We start from the raw sequence: 24,598 nt of genomic DNA on the forward strand, positions 1-24,598 counted from the left end.
CACACAAATAATTTCATAAGAGGGTACGCAACAATTTACGTAATTTATGTTAGCACATAACATTCAGTGTTTTGTCCCCTATTCCATTCAATGTCCTTCAACTTTTTCCCTTGTATATTTACCAGTCTCCACAGAAACTTGTGTATTTTCCTATGAATACATTTACATAAATTTTGGGGAAGTAAAAGCAAAGATCCAAAAGTCCAGGGACTCGGTGTGGCCAGAGGTGGCCAGTCTGCAGCAGATTCCGCAGGTCAGATTCTTTGAAATGTGAACTCATTTTAGTCCATCTCGAATTCCTCCAGCACCCTAATTATGAGCTGTAGAACATGGGTATGAAACAAACCTCACTCAGCCTGAGGGCTGAATTCCATTTCAGATAAGCTCTCAGGGGCTGCATTCCAGTGGTGGGTGGGGCCAAAGGCAAAAGGGGCATGGCCAAAAAACCAGCATATTTTACCATGAAGCTCTCACTGCCAGTCACTAATATTTAGGAGGGGCATCTCAACCTTTCAGAATGGGGGAAAAACTGCACAAAAGCTGGAAAACCATAAAATGATGGCTGATTGGGGGAAAGGAGGTAGGGCCATCTGGGGAACCCTGGAAGGCCAGACTGGGACCTCAGGGGGGCTGGAGTTGGCCTCTGGGTCAGAGGTTCCTCACCCCTGCTATAGAAAATACTATGCATAAAAGAGAAAACCTCTCTTACTAACAAATGTAATGTAATAAATAAACTTTTTCAATGCCAAAACTGCGTGACTGAGTATTTATTTTATTTTTTCTGTTAACTGCCCTTTCTCCCTCAGTCTTTAACCAATCTTCGTGAAAATTTCAGGTTATGTAAAATAGACATTTCTGTCTGGCACATATGATTTTTCAGGAAGATTGGTGCAACCTTTTCAATTTTATTAAGGTTAGAATAACCCACCCCCCTGATTTTCAATTAACATTGTGGAATCCTTTTTTGACTGATCATCTTATCTACTGGAGGCACAACTGTGCCTCCAATAATATAGTCAGGACTCAGGAGCTAGCACAGCATAGTGGTTAAGGGAAGAAGCAGTAAGTGACCATGTCACTGATTCAGATCTTACTTCAGCCATGAATTCACTGGGTGGTCTAAGGCCAGCCTCTCTTCTCTCCCCCTTTCTCATCCTCAGCTGTAGTATAAGGATCGCTGCCGGCCTACCTGATGGTGTTTTTGTAAGGATGGCTGAGAGAAACAGGCATGAAGCACTATATAAATGCAAACACTTATTATGACAGCCACTAGGCACATAATTTAAAAGCTTCCTTGGAAGTTCTGTTCTGTCTGGGTGGTATCCCAGCACCACTGACCCTTCAGAGCAGGGGTGGGGCACTTGTGGTCCTCCAGATGTTTTGGTCTGCAATGCCTATCAGCCCTAATCATCACATAAAATGGCAAAGGGTGATGGGAGTTGTAGCCCCCCTCCCCAAATCTGGAGGTCCACAAATGGCCCACTCCTGCTTTAGAACATATAGCCCTCCAGATGTTGTTGGACCACAACTTTCATCAGCCGCAGCCAGCACTGCCAATGGCGAGTGATCATGGGACTTGTAGGCCGACAATGCCTGCATGGCCAAACATTCCCCATCCCTGCTTTGGAGGTCCACCTAGTTCAAGTAATTGTGGGGATAACCAAGGACAGCCACACATGGTCCCTGCACCAATAGTTTGGAGCTCTGCCACTCCCTGTGGCAAGTAAAAAGAGGGTCTGATCTGATAGGGCTCCCATCCTAGTACACTATGAAGGGATGCCCCGGAGGACCTTTGCATGACGAAGCAGACCTTTGAGGAGCATCATCTTATTTTGCACCATTTTGCACTTATTTGGTACCCACTGGGTCAGAAGCATTGCACATCTTGAATGGTGGGCAGCATCACCACTGCCCCTCAGGTCCCAGAGCAGCTTGTTTGACAAGAGCCCCTAGGCTGAAGATGTAGGCTCCTGCTAGTGTAGCAAGTCCTTCAAGTACACCAAATGAAAATGGGGATCATTTATTGAATGCATGCAGTCCTGGAGATGTGCTGATGAATGGCAGAAACGACTGAGTCATGAAGCACTGAGGTTTGGACGTTTACTACTGGGTCTCAGTATAAATTGCCCTTCACTGGTAAATGCTGGAAATTAGAATTAAGTTCATCAAAGGCACTAAGGTACCTCTGCAATCTGTTGACAGTGTTTGAATGTTCTGACATTTCCCACTGGCCAGTAAATGTCAACACTGACAGAATTTCTGACATTTGTTGTGGGTGGAGCGGGAGAAATCCAGCAGAGTTCATACATTTACCAGTTAAAATATGTGCATATGTAATCAGATGTACAAATATACACGTGGAATAAAATCTCCTGGGCAATGTATTGGAATGTGGTTTCTAGGGGACTTATTTTAAACCGAATGCATAACTGATGTGAAGATTACTGCAAAATAGAATAGAATGAGTGATAAAATTAACACTCAGTTGTACATCCAGGAGAAGCAAAATAACATAAGTTTCATAGAGCCAATCTATCTATCTATCTATATATAAAGCTCCTACCTGTGTTACCTTCTCAGTTACATTGTGCGTTCTGTCTTTCACTTTGGATGCAATAATAGTTTTCTCTGACGATGGAGGTGATGAACTTTTTTTTTCAGTTTTGATATCAGAAAAGTTCAGAGTGAGCTGGGGAATCTTGTTGATGGTGCTGTATTTGTTGAGGTTTGAATCTGACGTAGATCCTAATAGACTTGACTTGATATGGTTAAAAGGACCTGCAAAAAAAAAGTGTGTGTGTGGGGGAAATGTCAGTATTGTATAACTCCATGATCCGGTATCCATGAACCATGGAAAGCAGTACTGAAAGCAGGTAATTCAATATCTTAATTGTGAAAAACTGACTGGGCAAATTTCAACCATGTAGGTCACTTTTCTCTTGCAATTACAACAGGAATGTGAAAACTTCTACACAGAAGGTGGGATATAAATGCCCTAAATAAATAGATAAACAAACAAACAAACACAGAGGGTTCCCTCCAGTCTTCCTTTCCTCCCCCCTGGACTCCCAAATCTGCTCCAGGTTTTGGGGGTGCACAGAAGGATGTACAGGAGAGAGGGAATCTGTTCTGCCAACAGTGTCCATTCGATTGGTGGATGGACATCGTTGGATTTCATCCGGATAAACTTACTTTGAAGTTGTTCAGATATTCAGGCTAGATTGAGAATTCTGAACTTCTAAAGCCAGGAACACAGGAACTCTTTTAGGTGTGCCGGCAATCTAGACGACATTTTGGGTCCTCTGCATCAGGGGTGGCTCTCCAAATGATGTTGGACTCTAACTCCCATTGGCCACAACATAAACAGTGATAAGGGATGATGGGAGTTGCAGTCCAACAACATCTAGAAGACCACAAGTTGCCCACTGCTGGACAAAAGTCATGGAAGATTGGTACACCAGTGGCTATTAGCCATGACAGCTGTATGGCACCTCCAGGGTCAGAGAAAGCATGCCACCAAATACCAGTGGCTACTACAGAGGCTTCCAGAGGCACCTGATTGGACACTGTGGGCAACAGGATGCTGGACAAGATGGACCTCTGGCATGACCCAGTAGGGTTCCTCTGATGTTCTTATGACTAATGCTGCCATCCACGTTTAAGTGACTCATGCTGCCACTCAACATGGAGACCAATGGGTTGCTGTTTACACATATACACAATGAAAAAGATTAATTCGGGATCATTCAATGTCAGCCAGAATTCAACATGGCGAAAACAGAGCTGTTTTCCCCTTGTTCAGCTGGTATGGACATGACCCTAGCCAGCCTCCTTGAGTAAAATCCATAGGCATATTAGGAAGCTGTACGGCACCAGACAGTCCCCGTGTGCTGTAATGGATAGAGTGCTGGGCTTGGATCAGGGAGACCGTGGATTCAAAGCTGCCCTCTGCCATGGAGCTCAGGAATGACCATGGGCAAATCACCTTCTGAAGCTTATCCTACCTCACAGGGTAGTTGTGAGGATAGAAAACAGGCTGGAAAGCAAATGTGACAAATATTGTCCTAGTAACTAGATGTCCAGATCAGGCAGAAAAGCCAAGGGGCACAATTTATTGAAATTAGCACTGGTGCTCTCAGATCACCAGCTGAATGAAAAGATGATAGATTGAGATAACTTTCCAAACCCATTTGGAAATCTCTTTTGTGCCACAGCTGCTTGTGCTACCACTGTGCTAGGAGTCAACAAAGGGGAGCACATTCAGGGGCTTGCAACCTGTGGCCCTCCAGATGTTTTGGCCTAAACCCCTATCATCCCTCACTAGTGGCTATGCTGGCTAGAGCTGATGGGAGTTGTAGGCCAAAACATCTGGAGAGCCATAAGTTGCCCACTGCTGTTCTAGTGCTTCCAGTCTGTTTTTCTTTTTCTAAAAATTTAGATATAATTAAAATGTGTCCTGTCATAGCAGGTAACAGTAATTAAAAAAACCAAAACAAAGCAGACATGTGAATCTGCCCCGGCTCTCAGATTGGCCATGGAGGCCTTGCTCCAGGGCCCATCAGTAAGGTCCATCTTACGTTGGAAGGCATAAGTCTCTGTATACTGTATTTTTAATGTTTTTAATCTTTGTAAACCGCCTAAAGAGCTTTGGCTTTGGGCAGTATAGAAATGTACTAAATAAATAAATTATTATTATTATTATTATTAATAATAATAACAATAACCAGGGCCTATTCAGTGGTGGCCCCATCTTTAGGGAATGCCCCTCCACAGAAAGGTATGTATGGCTCCCTCTCTGACAACTTTTAAATGGGCCTGGGTGCTTCAGTCCACTTTTAATTGAATATTGATGCTGGTCTACATTTTATAAGCTGTAGTTTTAACTGGAGTTTTTATTTTTGTATTGAAATGAAAAGATTGTGCTGTTTTAGTTAATTGTATGCATATTTCTATTTTTTATGCTTTCTGGTTCGTAAACCACCTTGAAAAGGTTTCACCATGAAATGAATTAACATATTGCAAATAGACAAACAAACATGGACAACCCTGAGCACTTCAAACCGGCACCAAGTTCACTCACAAATATGACTTCACTGTACAAAAAGGCACACACTGTATCTAAACCGCTGCTGATTGGCAAAAGAAGCAAATGGGCGGACTTCATCCACTGGTAACGACGGGTTGCTTGCAGATGTTGGCTCATGCACATCATGCACTTTTGATAGGAGACATTTGACCAACGACACAAACTTTTCTGCGACATGCATGAAATCTTGAAGAGGACCAAAATGAGCAGACCCCTCCTTCACCCCACCCCTACCCCCAACTCTAGACAGAATTGCTGGATTCAGTTTAGTGAAGCTTTTGGGCAGGAAGGGTTTTTGCAGGTGTGCAAAAGAAATGTAATGAATTGGATCCAAATTGTATATATATAAACCAAAAAGGCTCCATTTGGCTGCCTTCGAGGGGCATTGCCCTGGTGTAAAGGACCCATTCCAGAATGTAACGTATGGGATCAAGAATTCTCGTTGCGTGAAATTGCAAATGAAATTCATGCATGCACATTGGAAGACTACAGCAAGCTTAAACCATACCCCCTGCCATCCAGGAGCGTGACACTAGTTTTAAGGAGACAAAAGAGGAATAAGTGAAGAATGGCACAAGGGTCCAGATTATTTGTCAGTTTTCTTGGTTGCGTAACAGGTAGAATTGAATTGGATTTAAAATGTATCATTGCTATTATTATTCGTTGCAAGCCCAATTTGTAGCATTTTTGGGTGTGCGCGCGTGCATCTTCTTAACTTGGAAGCTTTGGTGGTTATTTTGTCTACAGAGGAATGGTAGCATTCACACTCTACCTTCATCTCATATATATATATCTACTGTATATATGGGCACAATCCAGCCAGCATTAAGCACTTTGAAGCCCCATTGATTGCAATGGGAGAAAATTAAGCACAAGCTTAACTCTCCCATTGAAATCAGGAAGACTTAAAAAGTGATTAACTGAACCAAGCCAATGGCCTCTAAAAGAGCATATTCATGGTTCGCCCATTCCTTCACAGCTTCCTCTGACTGCCCATTTAGCATTACTTTGTGGCAAAATTAGCAAAGGGAATCATGATGTATTCACCAAGTGAAAGAACGATCATTTTTGTCATGTGCCCAGCCCGATAGAAATCAGCATGAGAATGTTGCATTTATATGTTTCATACAGCAGGCAAGTTAACATGCCAAAGAAAGTGGCTCTCAGAAGCATTGGACGATACACTGTACATGTTTACATTACCTTTGGCATTGCGACCATTGTCTGATATTCAGCAGAATAAAGAAAAGCAGAGGAAAAGAAAAAAAAAACACACTCTGTATCCAAAGACTTGAAATAGTTTATCTGAAAAATGTATATTTTGATTGTTACCCCAACATATGTTGCAGGGCCCCATTTTAATTCTGTTGAACCAGCTAACAGGTGGGAACTAAAGATTCTCGTGCATGATTGAGAAGCACTTCTGTCTGAGCACTGGAAGAGGGGGAAACGTTCCTTCGGATGGGGGCCCCTCACATCTTACAGCATGCCATCCTGGAGGGCTCCCTAATCTGGGGAGAGGGCTTTGGGGGGGCAGCTTTGGAAGGCTGCTGCTTGAAGCAGGGAGCTTAAAAGCTGCCAGCCTAGATCCTGGTCTGTGTTTGTAGCAAAATGACTATAGGCAGGATGATCCAGCTAAAGTTCAGCTTATTTAACACCCCTGTGCTAATCATTTTAGGGTGCAATCCTATGGCCGCAGACCTATGGCCATAGGATTGGTTGGTTCCAGAGGACCGCCTCCCCACCCCCTCGTAGGCGGTGCAGATTGTCCCCATGCTCTGTGCTCGTAAAAGCAGCATGGAGCAGGGCGAAAGGGGGCATTCCCAGGGGCAAGGAGGAGCGGGGAGTGCAGAAGTGCCGGTATGACATTTCCTACATGTTGTCCAGCCTCCCCACCCCGCACTCTGATGTCCTGCAGCTAGACAGCCGAAATCGGCTGACTGGCTGCGAATGCAGGGTGGCTGGAGAATGGCAGAGACAATCCCCTCCTCACTCCTGCATTGGATAGGTGGTCGCCTCCGAATTCAGAGGTGGCCGCCTATCCCCAATGGATTGCTCCCTAAGGAGCTAATCTAACAGCAGCCCAGATTAGACAACTGTAATGTATTTTATGTGGGGCTGCCTTTGAAGACTGTCTGGAAACTATGGCTAGTTCAAAAATATGGCTGCTAAACAGGACCAGGATATTAGAACCCTTCTTTGCTGGTGCTAAAACAACTGTCTGTTTTCAGGCACAATTCAAAATGCTGGTGGTTACCTTGAAAACCAGACATGGCATGGGAGCATGGGTACACCTACTCCGGCAGGAGCACTCAGATCTTCTTTAGAGGCCCTTCTCCTCTTCTGAGGTAACGCAGGAGGCAAATGGAGCCAGGACTTGCTTGGTTGTGGTGTGCTGTTTAGGGAATGTTCTCCCAGAGAGACTCTCCTGGTACTGACTCAAACGTTCTTTTGATACCAGTTTGAGAACTTTAAATTTTTTTTCTAGGCTTTTAATTTTTTTATCCCCCCCCCCCAATCTTTGGTGAAATTTGATTGGATCAAGTGGTGCTGCAGTTCTAGGGCTAATGACGTTGCGCTGGTGTAAACCAATGCTAGTGCAACATCATGAGTGCTTGCTAGTGCAAAGGGAAGCAGTGGTGATGGGCTGCCAACGTTCGGTGCCACCCCTTTCCCCCTTTGCACTAGCAACCTGCCATGCTGTGAAAGGGACCTATTACTGTTTCATTATTATCATCATGACATGTATTTAGCATGATAAATGCAACCGAATGTTAGGAGACATTATTACCTAAACCAGTTAAAGAGCAGAAATCCAGGTAGTCAGATTTCAGTGTGTCATACACTGAAATGAGCAATAATGTACAACCACAATGTGCAATCAGCCATTTAGTAGTTTGTCCCATTTTATAGGTTGATTCCGCGCCCCCCTGCCACTGTACCTTCACTAGCGTGTCGGTCCCTAAACACGTTCTTGGGATGGATGTTAAATCCTTCGATGTTGTGTACTGAAGATGCTCTCCGCATACTGCAAATGCTTTCCTTCGACTGAGCATGAGTTAGTGCTGTACTGGAATGGAGCATATCTGGGTAGAGTCGATCCCATTGCCGTTTCGGTGATGAATGGTCAAGGGGTCCTGATATATTCACCAGAGGTGAACATGCGCTTGGCTGGATCAGTGCCTTGGTGTCGTCCGCTTCAGAAGGGCTGCAGCTTTCTTTTGTCGGAGACTTAAAGTGCTTCATAGCCATGGAGTCGTCACTGCGTTTCGATGAGTCGACAATCACCGCATCGGGATCTTCCTGTGGCAAAGACTGCTTTCTGTATGGTAAAAGATTCAGCCCAGGTATCTTGAACCCAAAAAGTTTGCCTAGGTAAAAAAAGAAAAGGGCCAGGTTAAAAAAAAAACATGCAATCAAGTATCAACATTTATTTTCTGAGATAATGGGGATGGGGTGTAAACCTTTGTTCTGTCATTAATATATTGTATATTGTATAATCTTATATATTAATACAATAACATCAGCCATTAATAAATGCTTTAATACAGGGCTCATGTGCAGTTCCGTAAAATAATGCATCCCTGAAAAAAAAAGTATAATCACTATATTACGTTATTGATCACATTCTTAAAAAAAGCAATGTGGGCTTGTGTCCCTGTTAACTCCTCCATTAATTGTACTGGGCTGGATCCAGAACCTCCATTTCACTAGTGGAAGGCTACTGCCTGTGGAACAGGTCTTCCCAATCCCCCCCCCTCCCGTGCATCCTCTAAATCTGTTCCAGAGGGTCCCCCAACCTGCATAGAGGGCGTGTGGGTGGCTGCAGCAGAGAGGACAGAAACATCCCATTCTGGGATCTAATCCCTTTAATTTTACAACTTAAACTGAAAACACGTGTTGAGCCTCCAGAGAGCAAACCCAATAAGGAATTACAATAATGCTAACTTATTTTTCTCACTCAAGAGAAATGTTTTTGTATTTGTGCTCTGGTGCACGAGTGCTGGTGTTGACCTACAAAGCCTTACATGGCTTGCGACTGCAATACCTGATGGAGCGCCTCTCCTGGTATGAGCCTACCCAGACACTACTCCAAGTACCTCCTCCGAGAAATGCTTGGAGGATGGCAAAAAGGGAGAGGGCCTTCTTGGTGAAGGGCCCTCAATTATGGAATGCTCTTCCCAGTGAGGCCCACCGGGAGCCAACATTGTCACTTTTTCAGTGCCAGGTTAAGACTTTCCTCTATTCCCATGCATTTGACAGCATATGATAAGGTTTTTAATGGGTCCTGGGATTTACTATTAATTGTTTAAAATTGTTATATTTTTGTACATTGGTTTTAGTCTGTTATTATATTGTATTTGGTTTTAGTCTGTTATTATATTGTATTTATTATTGTATGTAATATTGTATTAGGGTTTTAATCTTTATAAACCACCCAGCGAGCTTTGGCTGTTGGGCATTATGGAAATGTAATAAATGAATGAAATGACTGAATATGTACATGGGTGTTTAGAGAAATGTGTATGCTGTCCACATAATATGTGTTTTCTGAGAGAAATGCTCGTGCAACACCAATGTACAGGTGTACATTGCTTGCTGTGTAAGAAGCCATGCTTAGTGATACTGATGACATCTGGCACTCAAGTTAAGGCCAACGTTTCTGAATCACTGAAGACAGAACCCCAGAATTAGACCTTTGATTAAGAAAAGGTCACCTTTAATAAGGGAGAAAAAATCTGCTATTTATTTGGGCTTCTTTTTGCCAACTCTTTTAATTTAAAAATTTATCTTTAACACAGAGATTTATCTACTGATGTCTCGATTCAAGAATACAAAGACATTGTTTTGAAATGTTACACCTCCAATTTGAAATGCATTACAATAGTCAATTCAGGGAAAGAGGATTGTGATTTAACTGCAAAATCTTAAAAGGTTGATGGAACCTCTCTTAAAGTAATTTAAATAAAATATACAAATAAGGCCAACTAATATAATTCAACGAAGCCCTGTATGTGCAATATGGAAGAGGTTTTCATACAAGCCCCCTGCTCGTTCAGGGAATAAGGGAAGGGGACTGCACACACTGGTCATGCACCTCCCCAGATGTTGGGCATCCACAGTGCTCTCCCATGCTTCAAGGAACCAGTCAAGATTCCCCAAAGCTGGAGGAGCTGTACGCACATAGGACCCCATTGCTCACTAACTCTGAACATGTACCAGTAGGTGTGGTCCCAGTCCCCTGTCATGTGCTAATTAAATGGTGAGGGGATTCTTATAAACGCCCCTAGAATCACACCCATCCAGTGGGGAAATGATCTGCCTGTTGCTTTTCCCAAGACAAAAAAGGTGCTGGATGGGAGAGTCAGGGGCACCATTTTGGATTTGGGTAGGAGAGGTAAAGGATTTCTAAGAGGGGAGGGCAAAATTCACAGCTAGCTTCAAACTTTAGCATCTTTGTTGTGATTACTGGAACACCTTGGGTTGCATCCAATGGGTCGCGTCTAATGTTAGTCTAACTTAAGTCCCATTTAAGTAGGACTAACATTAGATACAATCCCTTGTAATTATACCAAGTTCATTCAGGATAGACAGCCCATCTCCCTCTTTAAAGCAAAGGATTTTGTGTCATTGTCATGTGCACTAGTATATAAGTCCATTGGAAAACTCTCCAAACAGGGTGTTCTGTGTGTGGATGCACTGAGCGGTGGGGAAAGACCAGGCCCTGCATACTAAGGAGCTCCCCACCCTGAAGCATGCAGAAAATAACAAAAACAATTACCACAAGCTACCCCCCCCTACCCCCCAAAAAAAACTTACAGGGGAGAATGCTACTCACGCACTTTATTTTCATGCTGCCAGTGAATAGTGGCAGCATTGTGCAGTGTGCCGTCATGAGCACAGCTGGCGAGGACTGTCAGTTAGATGGAAGGATACAAGTGGCCTGATGTTTAGTTCCCTTCAGCCTGGGGCCCAAACGGGATGGCAAAATGGGAATTGGCCATGGAGAACGCATGGCTGTGCACATGCATTCTTTGAGGCCTTTTCTACAGGAGGCTGTGAATCTGCTGCATCTACTTTTGGTTTCATTGTAGACTTAAGATTCAAGCACTATATGAGGAGTTTTCTTTTCTGCTGTTCCACTACATAAACTCTAGCTGGCACTGTGGTGTAGTGGAATAGCACAAGTACACAAGAGAAAACTGTGCTTTCTTTTGCTATCAGAAATAATACTCCATTTCCCCTGCTCTAAAAAAGCCTAATGGAAAGTACCATTTACAAAAAGAAGCGAAACTGGAGGGTCACAATGTCATCTAAAGTAGCGGTCCCCAACCTTTTTGTTACCAGGGTCCAGTCTCATGGAAGACAATTTTTCCACGGACTGGGGTGGGGGGGTGGTTTTGCTGGCGGACTTCCGGCTGCTGGGATGCAAATGGCGTCTGCATAGCAGATGCCATTTGCGTCCCTGTTCTTTGCAGTAATAGGCTACGTAAAGATTTACATAGCCTATTACTTGAAGAACAGGGACGTAAATGGCGTCCGCTATGTGGACGCCATTTGTGTCCCAGCTGCCGGAAGTCCGCCAGCAACCAGAGCTGGCTGGCAGCTCTGCAGACTTGCCGTGGAGTGGAGCTGGCCGGGGCCGGCGAGGATTCCGGGGGAGGGACGGATCGCCTCCCCCCCCACGGACCCAAGGTAAGGGGGTTTCGCACACCCCTACTGCTGCCCGGTTCCTAACAGGCCATGGACTGGTACTGGTCCGTGGTCCGGGGGTTGGGGACCCCTGATCTAAAGAATCCATAAACAACCATGAGTAGGGAATAACAAATGCCTCTTGTAGAAAAGCTCTGAGTCCAATTACCTTTAACTGGAGAAGTAGGATTTTCCATCACAATTTAAAGCAGGGATGGGCTGAAGGTAGCTCTCCAGATGTTTTGGAGTTCAACTCCTAGAAGCCCTTACCAGCATGTCCAATGGCCAGGAATGCTGGGAGTTGAAGTCCAAAACATCTGGAGATCTACTTTCTGCCCACCCCTGGTTTGGAGGACAGAGGATGGGAATTGTGTTGGCAGAGGGTAAGTGAGCCCAGCTCCTTTAGCTTCAGCCATGATAACTCTGGTGGCTCTTCTGGCCCAGCAGCTCCATGGAGCCACTGAGCAGGAGAAGTTTCTGTCAAGAGGCAGCTGTGTCCAGCTCTCAAACTCTGGCTCCACAGAGCCATCTAGCAAGAGAAGAGTCCACCAGATAGCAGCCAGTCCCATAACTGCCCACTCTCAGCTTAAGAGGCTATGTGTGTGCATGCAGTGGGAGACAGTTGGCCTCAGATAGGGATGCTTTAGGAATTTGATATTTAAGAATTCCAGTGCAAATTGACCTGATCTGCATTGGGCCAGGCTAACGGGTGGGTTAGAACCTAAGGCACCTGCTGGTTTCTGCATGTCCTGACACAGTTCTCAGCTCAAACAATTGAGCCAAATACGTTTTAAAATGCCTATTTTTGAAAAGAAATACATTCAGAAATGCATATTTTGAGAGAAAGAGGTTAATATGTGTATTCAATTATATATTTCAATGTGAATTTTCATGTGGATTTTTTAAAATGGAAATTCTTAATGTAGAAACAAGATGGACTTAAGGGTGAACACATGAAAAAGTGACACAGACTGGAAATCGATTGATTTGCCCATCCCTAGCCTTTGAAAATACCCACCTCCAGGCCATTGATATTCTCCATGCCCAACTCCTCCCATAGAATTGTTCTATGAACAGTCACATGGGGCCTGAAACATAGGCAGAAGAATGACTGCTTTCCAGCTGTCCCTAAAGGTTGTCCATGGGAGAAAGGAATCTCCTGCATCCATCCAGTGCATGTATAGTGTTCAACCTGCTCTAGAAAGCTGTGTAATGACAGAATGCTGTGTAGCTATAACCCAGATCATGAAGACTTTTTTCACTCAAGGCACTCCCCTCACCCCCACCACATAGGACTTTTCTACATGAGGCTTTTAACCGGCCACTTTATGGAGGCTTCTGCTTTCTGATTCTTTGTGGGATTAAGCTCAGCTCCTTTACACATGTTGTTTTCCAGGGTGTTTCTTTCTCTGCCCTTCTCTATGTACCATTACATAACCACTAGGTGGCACTGTGGTGTAGCAGAATTGCACAAATACACCAGGGTTTCATGCTGCCATTCACAGAAATACCAGACTTTCCTTGTTAGGAAAAAAACTCCCACATAATGGTTGCAGATCATGAGAGAGGCCCTGGAGGATGACAGTGTTTTGTGAAGCACCTGCAAACTACCATGAGTGAAGCATCACAAGTGGACAATAAATGCCTAATATAGAAAGGCTCATGATCATGTTTTTAATGGGAGATGTAGAGAGGGGTAGGGAAGAGCGTTCTGCCACTGTAGCCCAGGGATGCAGAACTTCTGGCTCCCCAAATGGCCACACCCCTTCCCCTGGCCCCTCTCCCATTTCCCAACCACCAATTCTTTGGTGTTTTCCCAGCTTTTGTGCAGTTCTTTCCCCCCGTTCTAAAGGTTGAAATGCTTCTCCTAAGGCTTAGTTACTGGCAGGAAGAACTTTAAGCTAAAATAGGCTGGTATTTTTTTGTATTGTTGGCCCTGCTCCTTTTGACCTTCCCACCATTGGAATGCAGCCTCCAAGAGCTTCTCTGAAATGGAATTTGGACCTTGGGGTTCTACATGCCTGGTGTGTACACACTGACAGACTGGGGCATTTTATATCTACATGCATGCACATGCACACACATACACTCCATAACGTTTAGCAAGAGATCAAATGTGATGTTATGGAGAACTGTTGGAGGTGTCATTTTTTCTATTGGTACCCACAGATGTAATGACATACATCTTGGGAGCTGTCTAGAAAGCTTTTGCCTAACTGATAACATACGTTCAATGAAATGGGCTACAGATTTTAAAAATTTACACAAGTACATGAATGCATGATGTCGCTTTTGTAATGCATGTGAAATTGAATTATAAACTGTTATATATTAACAGTTTGTAAATCAATTATGCAAGCCAATTACATCAAAGCTTCAACATTTCTTACAAGTTTCTGTTGATCAGCATTGTAAGCCCATAAAGTTGGATCATTCCTAGGGTTTCCTTGCTTTCATGCAGTGGAAAATGTAAAAGTCCCCACACCCACCCACCCACCCTGCTGCTGCCATGGCTGTTCTATTTCAGTAATTTTCATGGTGGTACAGATGGTCTTTTCTGCTTCGCTAGGTTAATACGACCATGTTAAGCTGCACTGCTGATTTAGTTGTCTAACTGTTAGTTGAGCTGGAAAGGATACACAGTGAGAATGTTGCACATTGCTAATACTTTCAAGCATGAAATGGAAAGCTTAGAAGAGTATCTTTGCCAGTTGTTTTAAAATGGAAAAGAAACTGTTTCAAACTTCTGATTCCAAACTTTGTTTTAATTGAAATAACTTACGTACATAGACAATTGGCAACTTGATGATCTTTCTTTCTTTCCTTCCTTCCTTCTAAATAATACCTTCTATTACTAGACGTTTAACAGACAGAGCCTGCTTATAATCTGTGTGAGCTACACAGATATTCTTGCACACAGCCTGAGCCTATCCATTTTATTTATATATTGACATTATTTGTATTATTTTTGCATTTTTAATATTGGAAGTAAGTCCCACTGATTACGCACAGGAACACGGGAAGCAACTTTATATTGAGTAGATTTTTATTTAGTCTCTTACATTTTTATTTTATCATTTTATTAATTTATTTTAGGGTGTTTTTTTAAAAACTATTTGGCAATATAAATTGCAGACGTATTCCCTTGCCCCTGAACTGGATTAGGAGCACGGCAGGGGAGAAAGAGTTAAAACTTCATACCCCCCACCCCTAATCCTAGGGTCCTGATTGGGATCCTTGCATTTTCTCTAGAGCAAAAAAAGAAGAAAAAAGACACAGATGCTTGCTACATCTTTATGTATCTTTTATACTACATCAGTATTTGCATCCACATGTGCTTTGGGTCAAAATGCCACTTGCTGGAGAGCAAACAAGAGGGACACAGACTATGGCAATGGTCTGCAAACTTTTTGGGACAATGCATACATCTGAAATGTTGAGAATGTCCCGGGCACTCTCACAAAATGGTCACCACAGGAGGGTTGCTCATTCACAAAATGGCAGGGGGGGGGAGCTCCAAAACAAAAAAACACTCTTTTGACCCCACATTTGCTGCTCCCACACTCATTTCACAGAAGACGAGCTGTCAAGGCTGAAAGGTGGGATCCAGAAGCATTCTTGGAAATAAAGATGGCACTGGATGTTGACTCTTTACTTTGCAGCATGCCAACCTCCCAGTTAATTTGTTTTTAATTAAATACACTTAAAAAATCAGGACGGGCAGGGAGCCTGATGAGTGCCAAGAGGGGTGACCCATAGTCACAGGCCCATAGTCAGGGGTGGGCTACTGGGTGGGCTGGCCACCCCTAAACTTTCTCTGCTCCCTTATTTATTTATTTATTTACAAATAAATAAGAAGTTTACACTGTTGCCTTTAAAAGGTCTGCAAACCAGATGAACTGCCCCTTACTTTTTTTTTTTAACCCCCCCCCCCGAACATTTAGTCTGGCTATGGGCCTGGTTGGGGACTCTAGGATTATTGCCTTCATGGTTTCCTGGAGACATCTGAAAACTGGCCTAGCCACTGTGGGAAGGAGAATCCTGGACTAGCTGGACTTTTGGTTTCATCCAGTCATGTTTTTCTGATGTTGTTTCTGTAGAACTCTCCAGCCATAGTTTTAGCATTTTTTCTCATCACTGATATTTCCACTGTACTTCTGGAATACCTTCTTATGCCTTTTCTAGACATTAACATTACCCCTACCATCTTACATGTTAACATTACCCCTACCATCTTATGTTGCTGGATGAAGGAAGAATTGGCTTCTGACTTCTAAGCTCCAGATCACTGAACCTGAAAAATCTGCTTGGAAGAATAGACATCTCTATCCATCAAGTAAAGAGGAGTATCTCCCCAAACCATCCAAATGGAAAAATGCAGAGTTCCTCAAGAAAGAACTCAGTTGTTATTGTATCTGCTTCTCAGCTGGGAATGCACAACATCATGACTGATCATGGGGCATCAGCCTCGGCTTCTAATTTCACGGCTTTGTGGAGCTTGAGCCAACGTGAGATAGCCTTAACTCTGGTCTTAAACTGACAGGTTTTTTGATCATTTAATTCTTATTATAATTACGATGACTTTAAATGGTTCTTGTTTTTTATTTTGTAAGCTGCCCAGAATATCGGGCAGCTTACAAAATAAATATAGGGGAATCTATAAGTAGTATGTATAAATAAAATAACACACTGCAAGAAGGGTTTAGGGAAAGAATGAGAAGGGCAGTTATTTGTCTGACAAGCCTTCTGTAATAATCTTTCTGAAGGATGGATCCAATCAATAGTACAGTTGCTGTCAGGCACGCTATAAATCTGGATACAATGATCTGCTTTGCATGAGGAATCAAGCAGCTGCCCCTTGGTGCAATAGTTTCAAGAAAGTATATATATTTTGTGCCACAGAATTTCCCCAACCTATGGGTAATCAGAAATGAAACTCCTGTAGTTGAGCTTGAAACTGCTAATAATTTATGGGACAAAGAGGGACATGCCAGGTTTTGTTTTCCGAGTGAAAATAGAACCGAGGCAGAAAAGCAACCTCCTTCGGTCTTAACATTGAGCAAATATAGCAATAGATTATGCACTGCTAGCTGCTATTCTAGCATATATCTTAGACGATGACTAAACCAGGGCACAAATATGATAAACTCTGCAAACTATATTCTTTCCACCTTCTTATGTAGATGCGTATATGTAGAGACATAGGCACATACAGATCAACTTCTCTGTTTATGCAGTTTATCTAAGGCTGTATGTAGGGGATTATTTTTCTAGAGCAGGGGTGCAGAACATCAGCCTGGGGGAAATTCGGCCCCCTTTTGGGTCTCAATCCAGCCCTCTAGTTTCTCTGGCCCCACTCGCTTTTCCCCGACCATCACTTGTTTGCTGGTTTCCAGGCTTTTGTGCAGTCCCTCCCTCATTCTAAAAGGTTGAAAGATCTCTCCTAAAGCTTAGTTATATTTAAGCTAAAATATGCTGAGGCTTCTGGCTCCACCCCCTTTGTCTTTGGCCCCACCTACCACTGGAACGCGGCCTGCGAGAGTTCTCCGAAATGGCATTTGGCCGTTGGGCTGGAAGAGGTTCAACACCCCTGCTGTAGAGCAACAGGAGTAACTTCTCCCTCACCCTTTTAATGGCATTTGTCCAGGCGTGGTAGATGGGTCTTACAAAAATGAAAGGAGGCAATATCTATGTTTGATAACCCACACTGGTTATGTTTTCCCAATTGCTGTCATTTCTCCTAGACTCAATAGTCTCCCCCGGCCTCTCTCCAAAATGTGGATACCAGTTACTATTAATAGACACTTTGTCCCTAACCCACTCCTCAAGCTGAAAAGAAGCATGTGGATTAAAAATAAACATGGTCCGTTATACAAATGCTTAGTGTACATGCAGATCCGATGAAGATTTATGTGGTAGTTCCCCAGGACAATATGATTTTAGTGCCAATTATGAACAGCAGAAATACCATTAATATGTATAATATGGAGACTATTAAGAATGCCAACAGAACATGAACAGAGATGTCCTCGGGCACAAAATGTAGCTTTCTATTATTGTTGGGAGCAGTTGTAATTTTATGGACGGCATGATATACTTGACTTAAATGATATCATTTCAGTTTCCTAAAATAACACCATCACTCACTAAGTGTCAACATGCGTAGACTGGGTTGTATTAAGGATGTACAGATTTTGTAAAATCCATTCTGTCTCTCTTTCACAGATTGTCAGGTGCCTGGCAATCCATTGTCCACCCAGGGATGGAATTGGATTTTTTTCCAATTTCCGGAATTGTACAAATTCACACTTGCAGAAATGCACAAAGCCTCCCAAAATGCACATTTTCATGCCATAGCCTACGTGCATTTTCAACCAGTGGTTTTTTTTTTTATTTTAAGTATTTTTCTATGACTAAATTTGAATAAAATTCTGGAAAGTAAAAAAACAAACAAACCAGTCTGCGAGTCTGTGGAGTCCACGTGACTCGGGAGAAGCCGTTCTGCTGCAGAATCTGTGGGTCGGATTCATAGAAATCCAAACTCATTTGATTCCATTGCAGATTTCTCCGACATCCCTACGTTGCATCCAACGTTATGCTGGTGGGAAAAATACAGAAGGTGGCATTGTTCTGATAGTAGTTGTGCAAGTGCTAGCAGAAAGAGCACAAACAGCACCTACCCTAATGAAGTATAATGATTTGCAGAATCATTACAAGCAGCATCAAAGCACTGGATCTGATACTTATGCAAGGATGGAAATGGGACTTCCGCAAGCAGTAGAAAAGTTATGCTAGTGGAATGACACCACTGGATACAACCCATTGTATTAGTTCAATAGATATAATTGTGCTCTAATGTTCCTGGCACCAAGAACTTTGGTTTGGTTCCCAAATGACCCATTTAATTACTGATCTAAGGAAGTATGTATGGGAACATGGGAAGCACTGAACTCTTCCCCTCCCATTTTTTTCAACATTTTGACCCTGGCACAATTGCGACTTATTGAATAGACCAGAAGCAGGCAACTTGTGGCCCTCCAGATGTTTTCACCTACAACTCCTTTCATACCTCCCCATTGGCTATGCTGGCTAGGGTTGATGGGAGTTGTAGGCCAAAACATCTGGGGGGTCATGAATTGCCCAACCCTAGAGTAGATTGACAGCAATCATACTACCTTCCATGGCACATTCTGTCCCCCAGCCCTTTAAATGGGCACTGTTGAAATTATGGACCAGTAAAATGTCACAAATTCAGTGCTCATCCACACATATCTAAACCTTTCGTATTTTGCCACAGAAGTACCTTTGCCCTCTGATGTCATGTGTGAAGCGTTACTAACAGGCCAAACTGGAGAGGTGCCTAGTTATTTTCCCATTATTTGTCATTGCCCTGCCCTGGGAGCCTCTTATAGCAAAGATGAGCTTCTTTAACTGGAAGCAAGAAAAGTACATCAAACCATATGGGAGGAGCTTCCGCCATTGATAAGGCGCATGTGTCTGCAGCCATCAAAGTGGGGCCAACCACTTATGTCTTCCCCACCTGATCAGTGCATGATTGGATGGTGCCAATCAGATGGGAAAGATGCAAGTGACTGACTCCACCTACATCAGGGGTATGTGATCTACACCTCTTTCAGCCCAAGAGCCAAATTCCAATTCAGAGAAGCTCTTGAGGGCCACATTCCACTGGTGGTTGGGGCCAGAGGGAAAAGAGGTGAGCCCCAAATCCCAGCCTATTTTAGCTTAAAGCTAAAACTCAGCAGTAATTCAGCCTTAGGAGGGGCATTTCATCCTTTTAGAATGGGGAAAAAACAGCACAAAAGCCAGGAAACCACTAAATGATCAGTGGTTGGGGGAAAGGGCCCAGGGCTTTGGGGGGTCCCCTCAGAGGGCCAGATCGGGGGTCCTCAGAGGGCTAGTTCTTACCCCTGGGCCTGAAGGCATAGGCATGACCATTGGATGCTAGGTAGATGGCGGGGCAGCTTTGAGGGCTAAAGCTGTTATAGCTGCAGGACGGGCACCAAACCTTGATATCTGCAATGGGAAAGGAGGCCCATCTTCTATTTTCCTTTCAGGAGGAGGAGAAACTGGAGGAGGGAGGATTAGAAATGGAAAAATTGAGCCAGGCAGCAGTTCCTCTTGTGAGGATCAAAGGGGATGCAACTTAGAGAATATTAACCTCCAGGTTTTTATTGGTTATTCAAATACATGTCATTTGCAGCCTTTAATTCATTAGAATCTCTGCACCTTCCTTCTGACATGGGAAAAAGTCTCTTTCATGTTCAGTTTCTTGCCTCTTCCAATGCAATATATTTTTTGATGTTTACAGGATAACTTTTTGAAGTGGTTACATCCATGCGGAAAAGTTAAATTGAAATTGTCCAAGGTACTGGGGAGTGGGGAATGATCTCATAGACAAGGATCACTTCAACAGGGAGTCTAGGCCTGCCCGGCTTGTGAAACGCCAAACAGAATGGCCAGATTTGTACAAGTGTCCACTGGAAGCCTAGTAAAGCTTTTACTTTTGCTGCCTATGTTGGTCTGCATGAATTTGGAGTTTGTGAAACATCTAGAAAGCCACAATATGTGGATCCTGTGGGATGGATTTGGCTTGGCAGGTCACATGGTGCATGCTGGAAGTGACCCTTTACAACAGAGGGAGGTCTTCAGATTCAACAGACATTTTGAAACAGTACTCAGAAAGCTGGACCAGTCATTGAAATAACAGAAACAGAAGTGGTGCAGATAAGATTTCAGTGGATAGAATTACCTGATGAAGAGCCTCTTGAAAGGTTGTTACCATCTGAAATATAAGTAAACTGGATTTACAGACAGCAGTTGATTTTTTACAAGACATGTTAGTAAGAAAGCAGTTTATAATTAACCTTAAATGTGTGGAACAAGTTGTATACATAAATGCAGGAGGTACACGTACACACAGTCACTCAAATTTTGGCTCAAGAGTACCCCTTCCATAAATCTTAAAAGATACAGATCCATAACCAGGGCAAGCCCTAAATTAGGCAGGGTGAAGCAGTCACCTCAGCCGGCAGATGCTGGGAGGCAAGAGCAAGATATTGGAGGAGAGAGTTGAGGGCCATGCGGCCTGCCCTGTGCCCCCTAAGCAAGCCTGCTGCCTTCAGGTGGGATGGAGGATGCTGTATCATTGCCAGAAGGATTCAACTGCCAGTCTAGTTGACTTTTGTACCTGGAATGGGAGGGGGCACCATCTTGTTCTTTGCCTCAGGCAGCAAAATGTCGTGGGTCAGCCCTGCTCACAATGAAAGTGTTTAATTTAATACACTGTTTACGTGACCAGACAGGTGTGTCCACTCTAGTTGTCTGTGGAAGGACTTTGGGCAGGACAGAAGTGTCACAACAGAGGCCAATTTGCTCCCCTTGATATTTCTGGAGTCAGTGTTATGTCTGTGTGTCCACAGATACATCACAGTTTGTATGAAGAATGGTCTGAGGCCCTTCATTCACAGTCCTAATCTCATGCATCTTCAGCAACTATTCCAGTCCAACCCATGTGGAGGGCATCAGGTTGGAGAAGGTTATGTCCGAGTATTGGACTAGGACTGGGGAGACTTGGTTTCAAATTCTCACTCAGCCATGACCTTTATGGGAGGGACTGTGAGCCCAGCCACAATCTCTCAACCTAACCTATTTCATATAGGGATGTCAGGAGAAATCTGCAACAGATTCAAATGAGTTTGGATTTCTATGAATGCGACTTGCAGGTTCCACAGCAGCCAGACTTTGTCTGGCTAGCACAGATTCTGTAGACTTGCAGACCAGTTATTTACTTGGGGGAGGGGGATTTGCATAAGGGCACACTTGTGTTAATGTGCATTAATGCTGATGGGCACTTACACAAGTGGAACAAAATTCTTGTACAAGCCTTAAAAATAACTGATTCTGTCAATGAGCGAACAATGGAATGAAAGATGCCTGAGAAACCACGAAACACACACAGAACGTATTTAACAAAAACTGAACATCCCTAACCTCACAGGGTTTTTGTGAGGATAAAAGGGTGGGAGGCATGCAGGGAGAATCACAAATGCTGCCTTGAGCTTTTTGGAGGAAAGGTGAGAAATCAATACATACAACCCATTCAAAATCATGTTCAATCTGTAGATGGAGAGATACCATGAGTGGAAGTATCCCTAACTTCAGATTGGCTTTTGCAATAACACATTTCAGATCTAGAATTACAATATAAGATTTAGGAGGTGGAGGCAGAATCCCTTGGTTAATTGTTTTCACATCATCTTTATGTAAAGCTGTGCCTTTTCAGACCTATATGGTCAAAGTGCTGTACTAAATAATAAAACAAAGTGAGCTGAGTATCTATAATACATAATTTTCCCGCATAGGGCTCTCTCCCACCTTTCACAGCACTCCCTTCTGCTCATTTTTTCTCTTGCATTTTTTCTGCTGGTAAAAAGAAATAAATTCAAAAACCTGCTATTGTCTTGGATGAATTATGCTGATATTTGGCCTGATTAACTACAAATACTTCAATTGTATCTTTGTACCATGCTCTTCTCCTCTTCTAGAATGCCTTGTTCTTTCTGTAATGCCTGCTGCTGCCATTGAAGCCCAGTCGTATGCCTGATTATTCAGAAGCAAATCCCACAGAGTTTAGTGAGGCTTTCTCCCAAGTGGGATGTATGCCTAAGTAAACCTAGGGCTGAACTGTTGAATTGACTTTCCAAAGATGCACTGCTGAGCAACTGCACCATTTCCTACAAAACACCTCTCAGCCAACCTTTCCTGGAGTGCCTATTAGTAAAGAATTAGGCTGTCCTGTTAATGGGATTTTATTTGCAAAAATAGTAAGTGCTAATGCAGGTTTGCAAAAGCATGGACTGGATCCAGTGGAGCCCTTCTGTGAATGGAAAGAATCATTCAGTTCACGGAAATGGCCTCGATCCAGTGGATGTTTCTGTGAACAGAAGGGGGAGATGATGTTTGTTGATTTCTACCATTTCCTCCCCACCCCCACCTCAATAGACCACCACAGCACCTTCCATGTTTTTCTGGAGGGTTCCCAACTCCCCAGAACAGATTTTTAGGAAGTGCAAGGGGCAGCAAAGAGAAGAGAGAATCAGCAAAGAATCATCTCCTTTCCTAGGCATAGGAGCTAAGAGCACTCCACTTTACTCATGGATATCTAGATCCAGCCCCATATATTCCTTTGCTAGATACTGCGTTTTTACGCATGAAATGTCTTTTGGGTACATCTGAAAGCAGAATGTATACACAAGAAATGTCCTACGGGTACACCTGAAAACAGAATGTAAACACAAGAAATGTACACATGAAATGTTTTATGGGTGCACCTGAAAACAGATCATATAAACAAGACAAACATGTGCTGTCCTCCATACGTATCATACAGGTAGACATATCAGGTACTGAGGATTGGTCACCGCTCTCTACCCTGTATATAGGAGGTGGCAAACAGGCATTTGCTCTCATTCAATGTGTGATGTGGTTCTCATCATAGCCTCCCTTTCCCTGTACTCCTTATCTTTGTAATATTTTTTTTTTCATTTAGGTCAGAATATCCATAGAACCTCTCTATGGACAGGTAGATATACATATAATGCTGCACAATTAATCTTTGTCCTTCACTTGGGCCATGTGGAAATGTTGCAAAGATGCATACCTATGCTAAGCCCTTGTTATTCTGGAATAAAAAGGAGGGGGTAATCCTATGGAATGATGAAGTAGTTTATAGTGAGATTGCTGGGGAATCGCAAACCAATATGGCAATTTTTCAGAAGGACTTCACAAACTGCTGACTACACTTTTCCTCCTGACAACTTTTTGGTTCTGTGTAAATGTTTCAATGCCTGGGCTATCCAGCTAAAATTCACTTTAATTGTTTTTTTTGGGGGGCGGGGGGGTTGAGGCAGATCCACATATTGACACAAGTGTTGCTATAATTAGGATATTGGCTGGCTTGTTAGAAATGCTGGTCCTCTTACTTTCTTTTAAAAACGAAACACAACACCGATCCTCACTCTTACTTGTATACAGTCAAATAAATGTGGATAACTTTCTCATGACATTCTCTGAAAGACTAAATAGTTATTCATGTTTATGTATCGCATGGGACATACTGTCATACAATTTCATGAGTATTTTCTTCAAAAGGCTATATCCACCCATATACCAAAAGAGTTTATCTGATCGAAAATGTGCGTATGATAACCAATGTATTTAAGCTGAATACCATTTCTCCTCATGGGGAGCCTGTCCATTTACAAAGAATGGAGGGAGCAACCCTATGCTCCCCCAGAGGATGGATGAGGGGCAGCAAGATGTGGTGAAAGTGTCCTTCCACAGGTGGAGAGGGAGGCCTGCCAGTGAAATGGAACGTCTGCCAGTGGAGGTCCTCCATTGTGGTGGCAGAAAGCTCCCCCACCATCCCTGTCTTGTGGGCAGTTCAAGCTTCCCCATCCCACCTTACCCCCCAAACTACACCAGCCCTTGAGCTGGCATAGTTAATTCATAGTTAATCCTCTTTTATTGTGACCAATGGGAAACGGGGGGGGGGGAAGGGAGGAGAAAGCCATCCCCACTCCTCTTGCTTTGGTTGCAGTGGAATCTCTCCACTACCTGGCCTTCCCATTAATGCCTTATCTGGGCAGGTTACTGAGTTGCAGCTTCATGCAGTCGAATAGAAAGGTCACTTTTCACTTTGCTAGCCCTAGGAGTTCTGCCCATAATACTTGCTTCTCTGGACTCTTTATATCAAGGGCGCCAAACCTCTTTCAGACCAAGGGATGAATCTCATTTTGG

General features: G+C 43.3%; 1 protein-coding gene across 1 annotated transcript in view; it reads right to left on the reverse strand.

Moving 5' to 3' along the window:
• KCNH7 (potassium voltage-gated channel subfamily H member 7) overlaps window positions 1-24,598 on the reverse strand; it is a 430,246-nt gene that overhangs the window by 144,537 nt on the left and 261,111 nt on the right. Inside the window, exons 4-6 of the mRNA XM_084811821.1 lie at window positions 20,550-20,582; window positions 8,029-8,457; window positions 2,564-2,778 (exon numbers count right to left, since the gene is read on the reverse strand). Coding sequence (XP_084667947.1) covers window positions 2,564-2,778; window positions 8,029-8,457; window positions 20,550-20,582 — 677 coding nt within the window. The remainder of the gene's footprint in view (window positions 1-2,563; window positions 2,779-8,028; window positions 8,458-20,549; window positions 20,583-24,598) is intronic.

Source organism: Heloderma suspectum, chromosome 1 (assembly GCF_057233095.1).
Source record: "Heloderma suspectum isolate Gila_16-S chromosome 1, 16-S_ref, whole genome shotgun sequence".
In the NCBI taxonomy this organism is placed as follows: Eukaryota; Metazoa; Chordata; class Lepidosauria; order Squamata; family Helodermatidae; genus Heloderma; species Heloderma suspectum.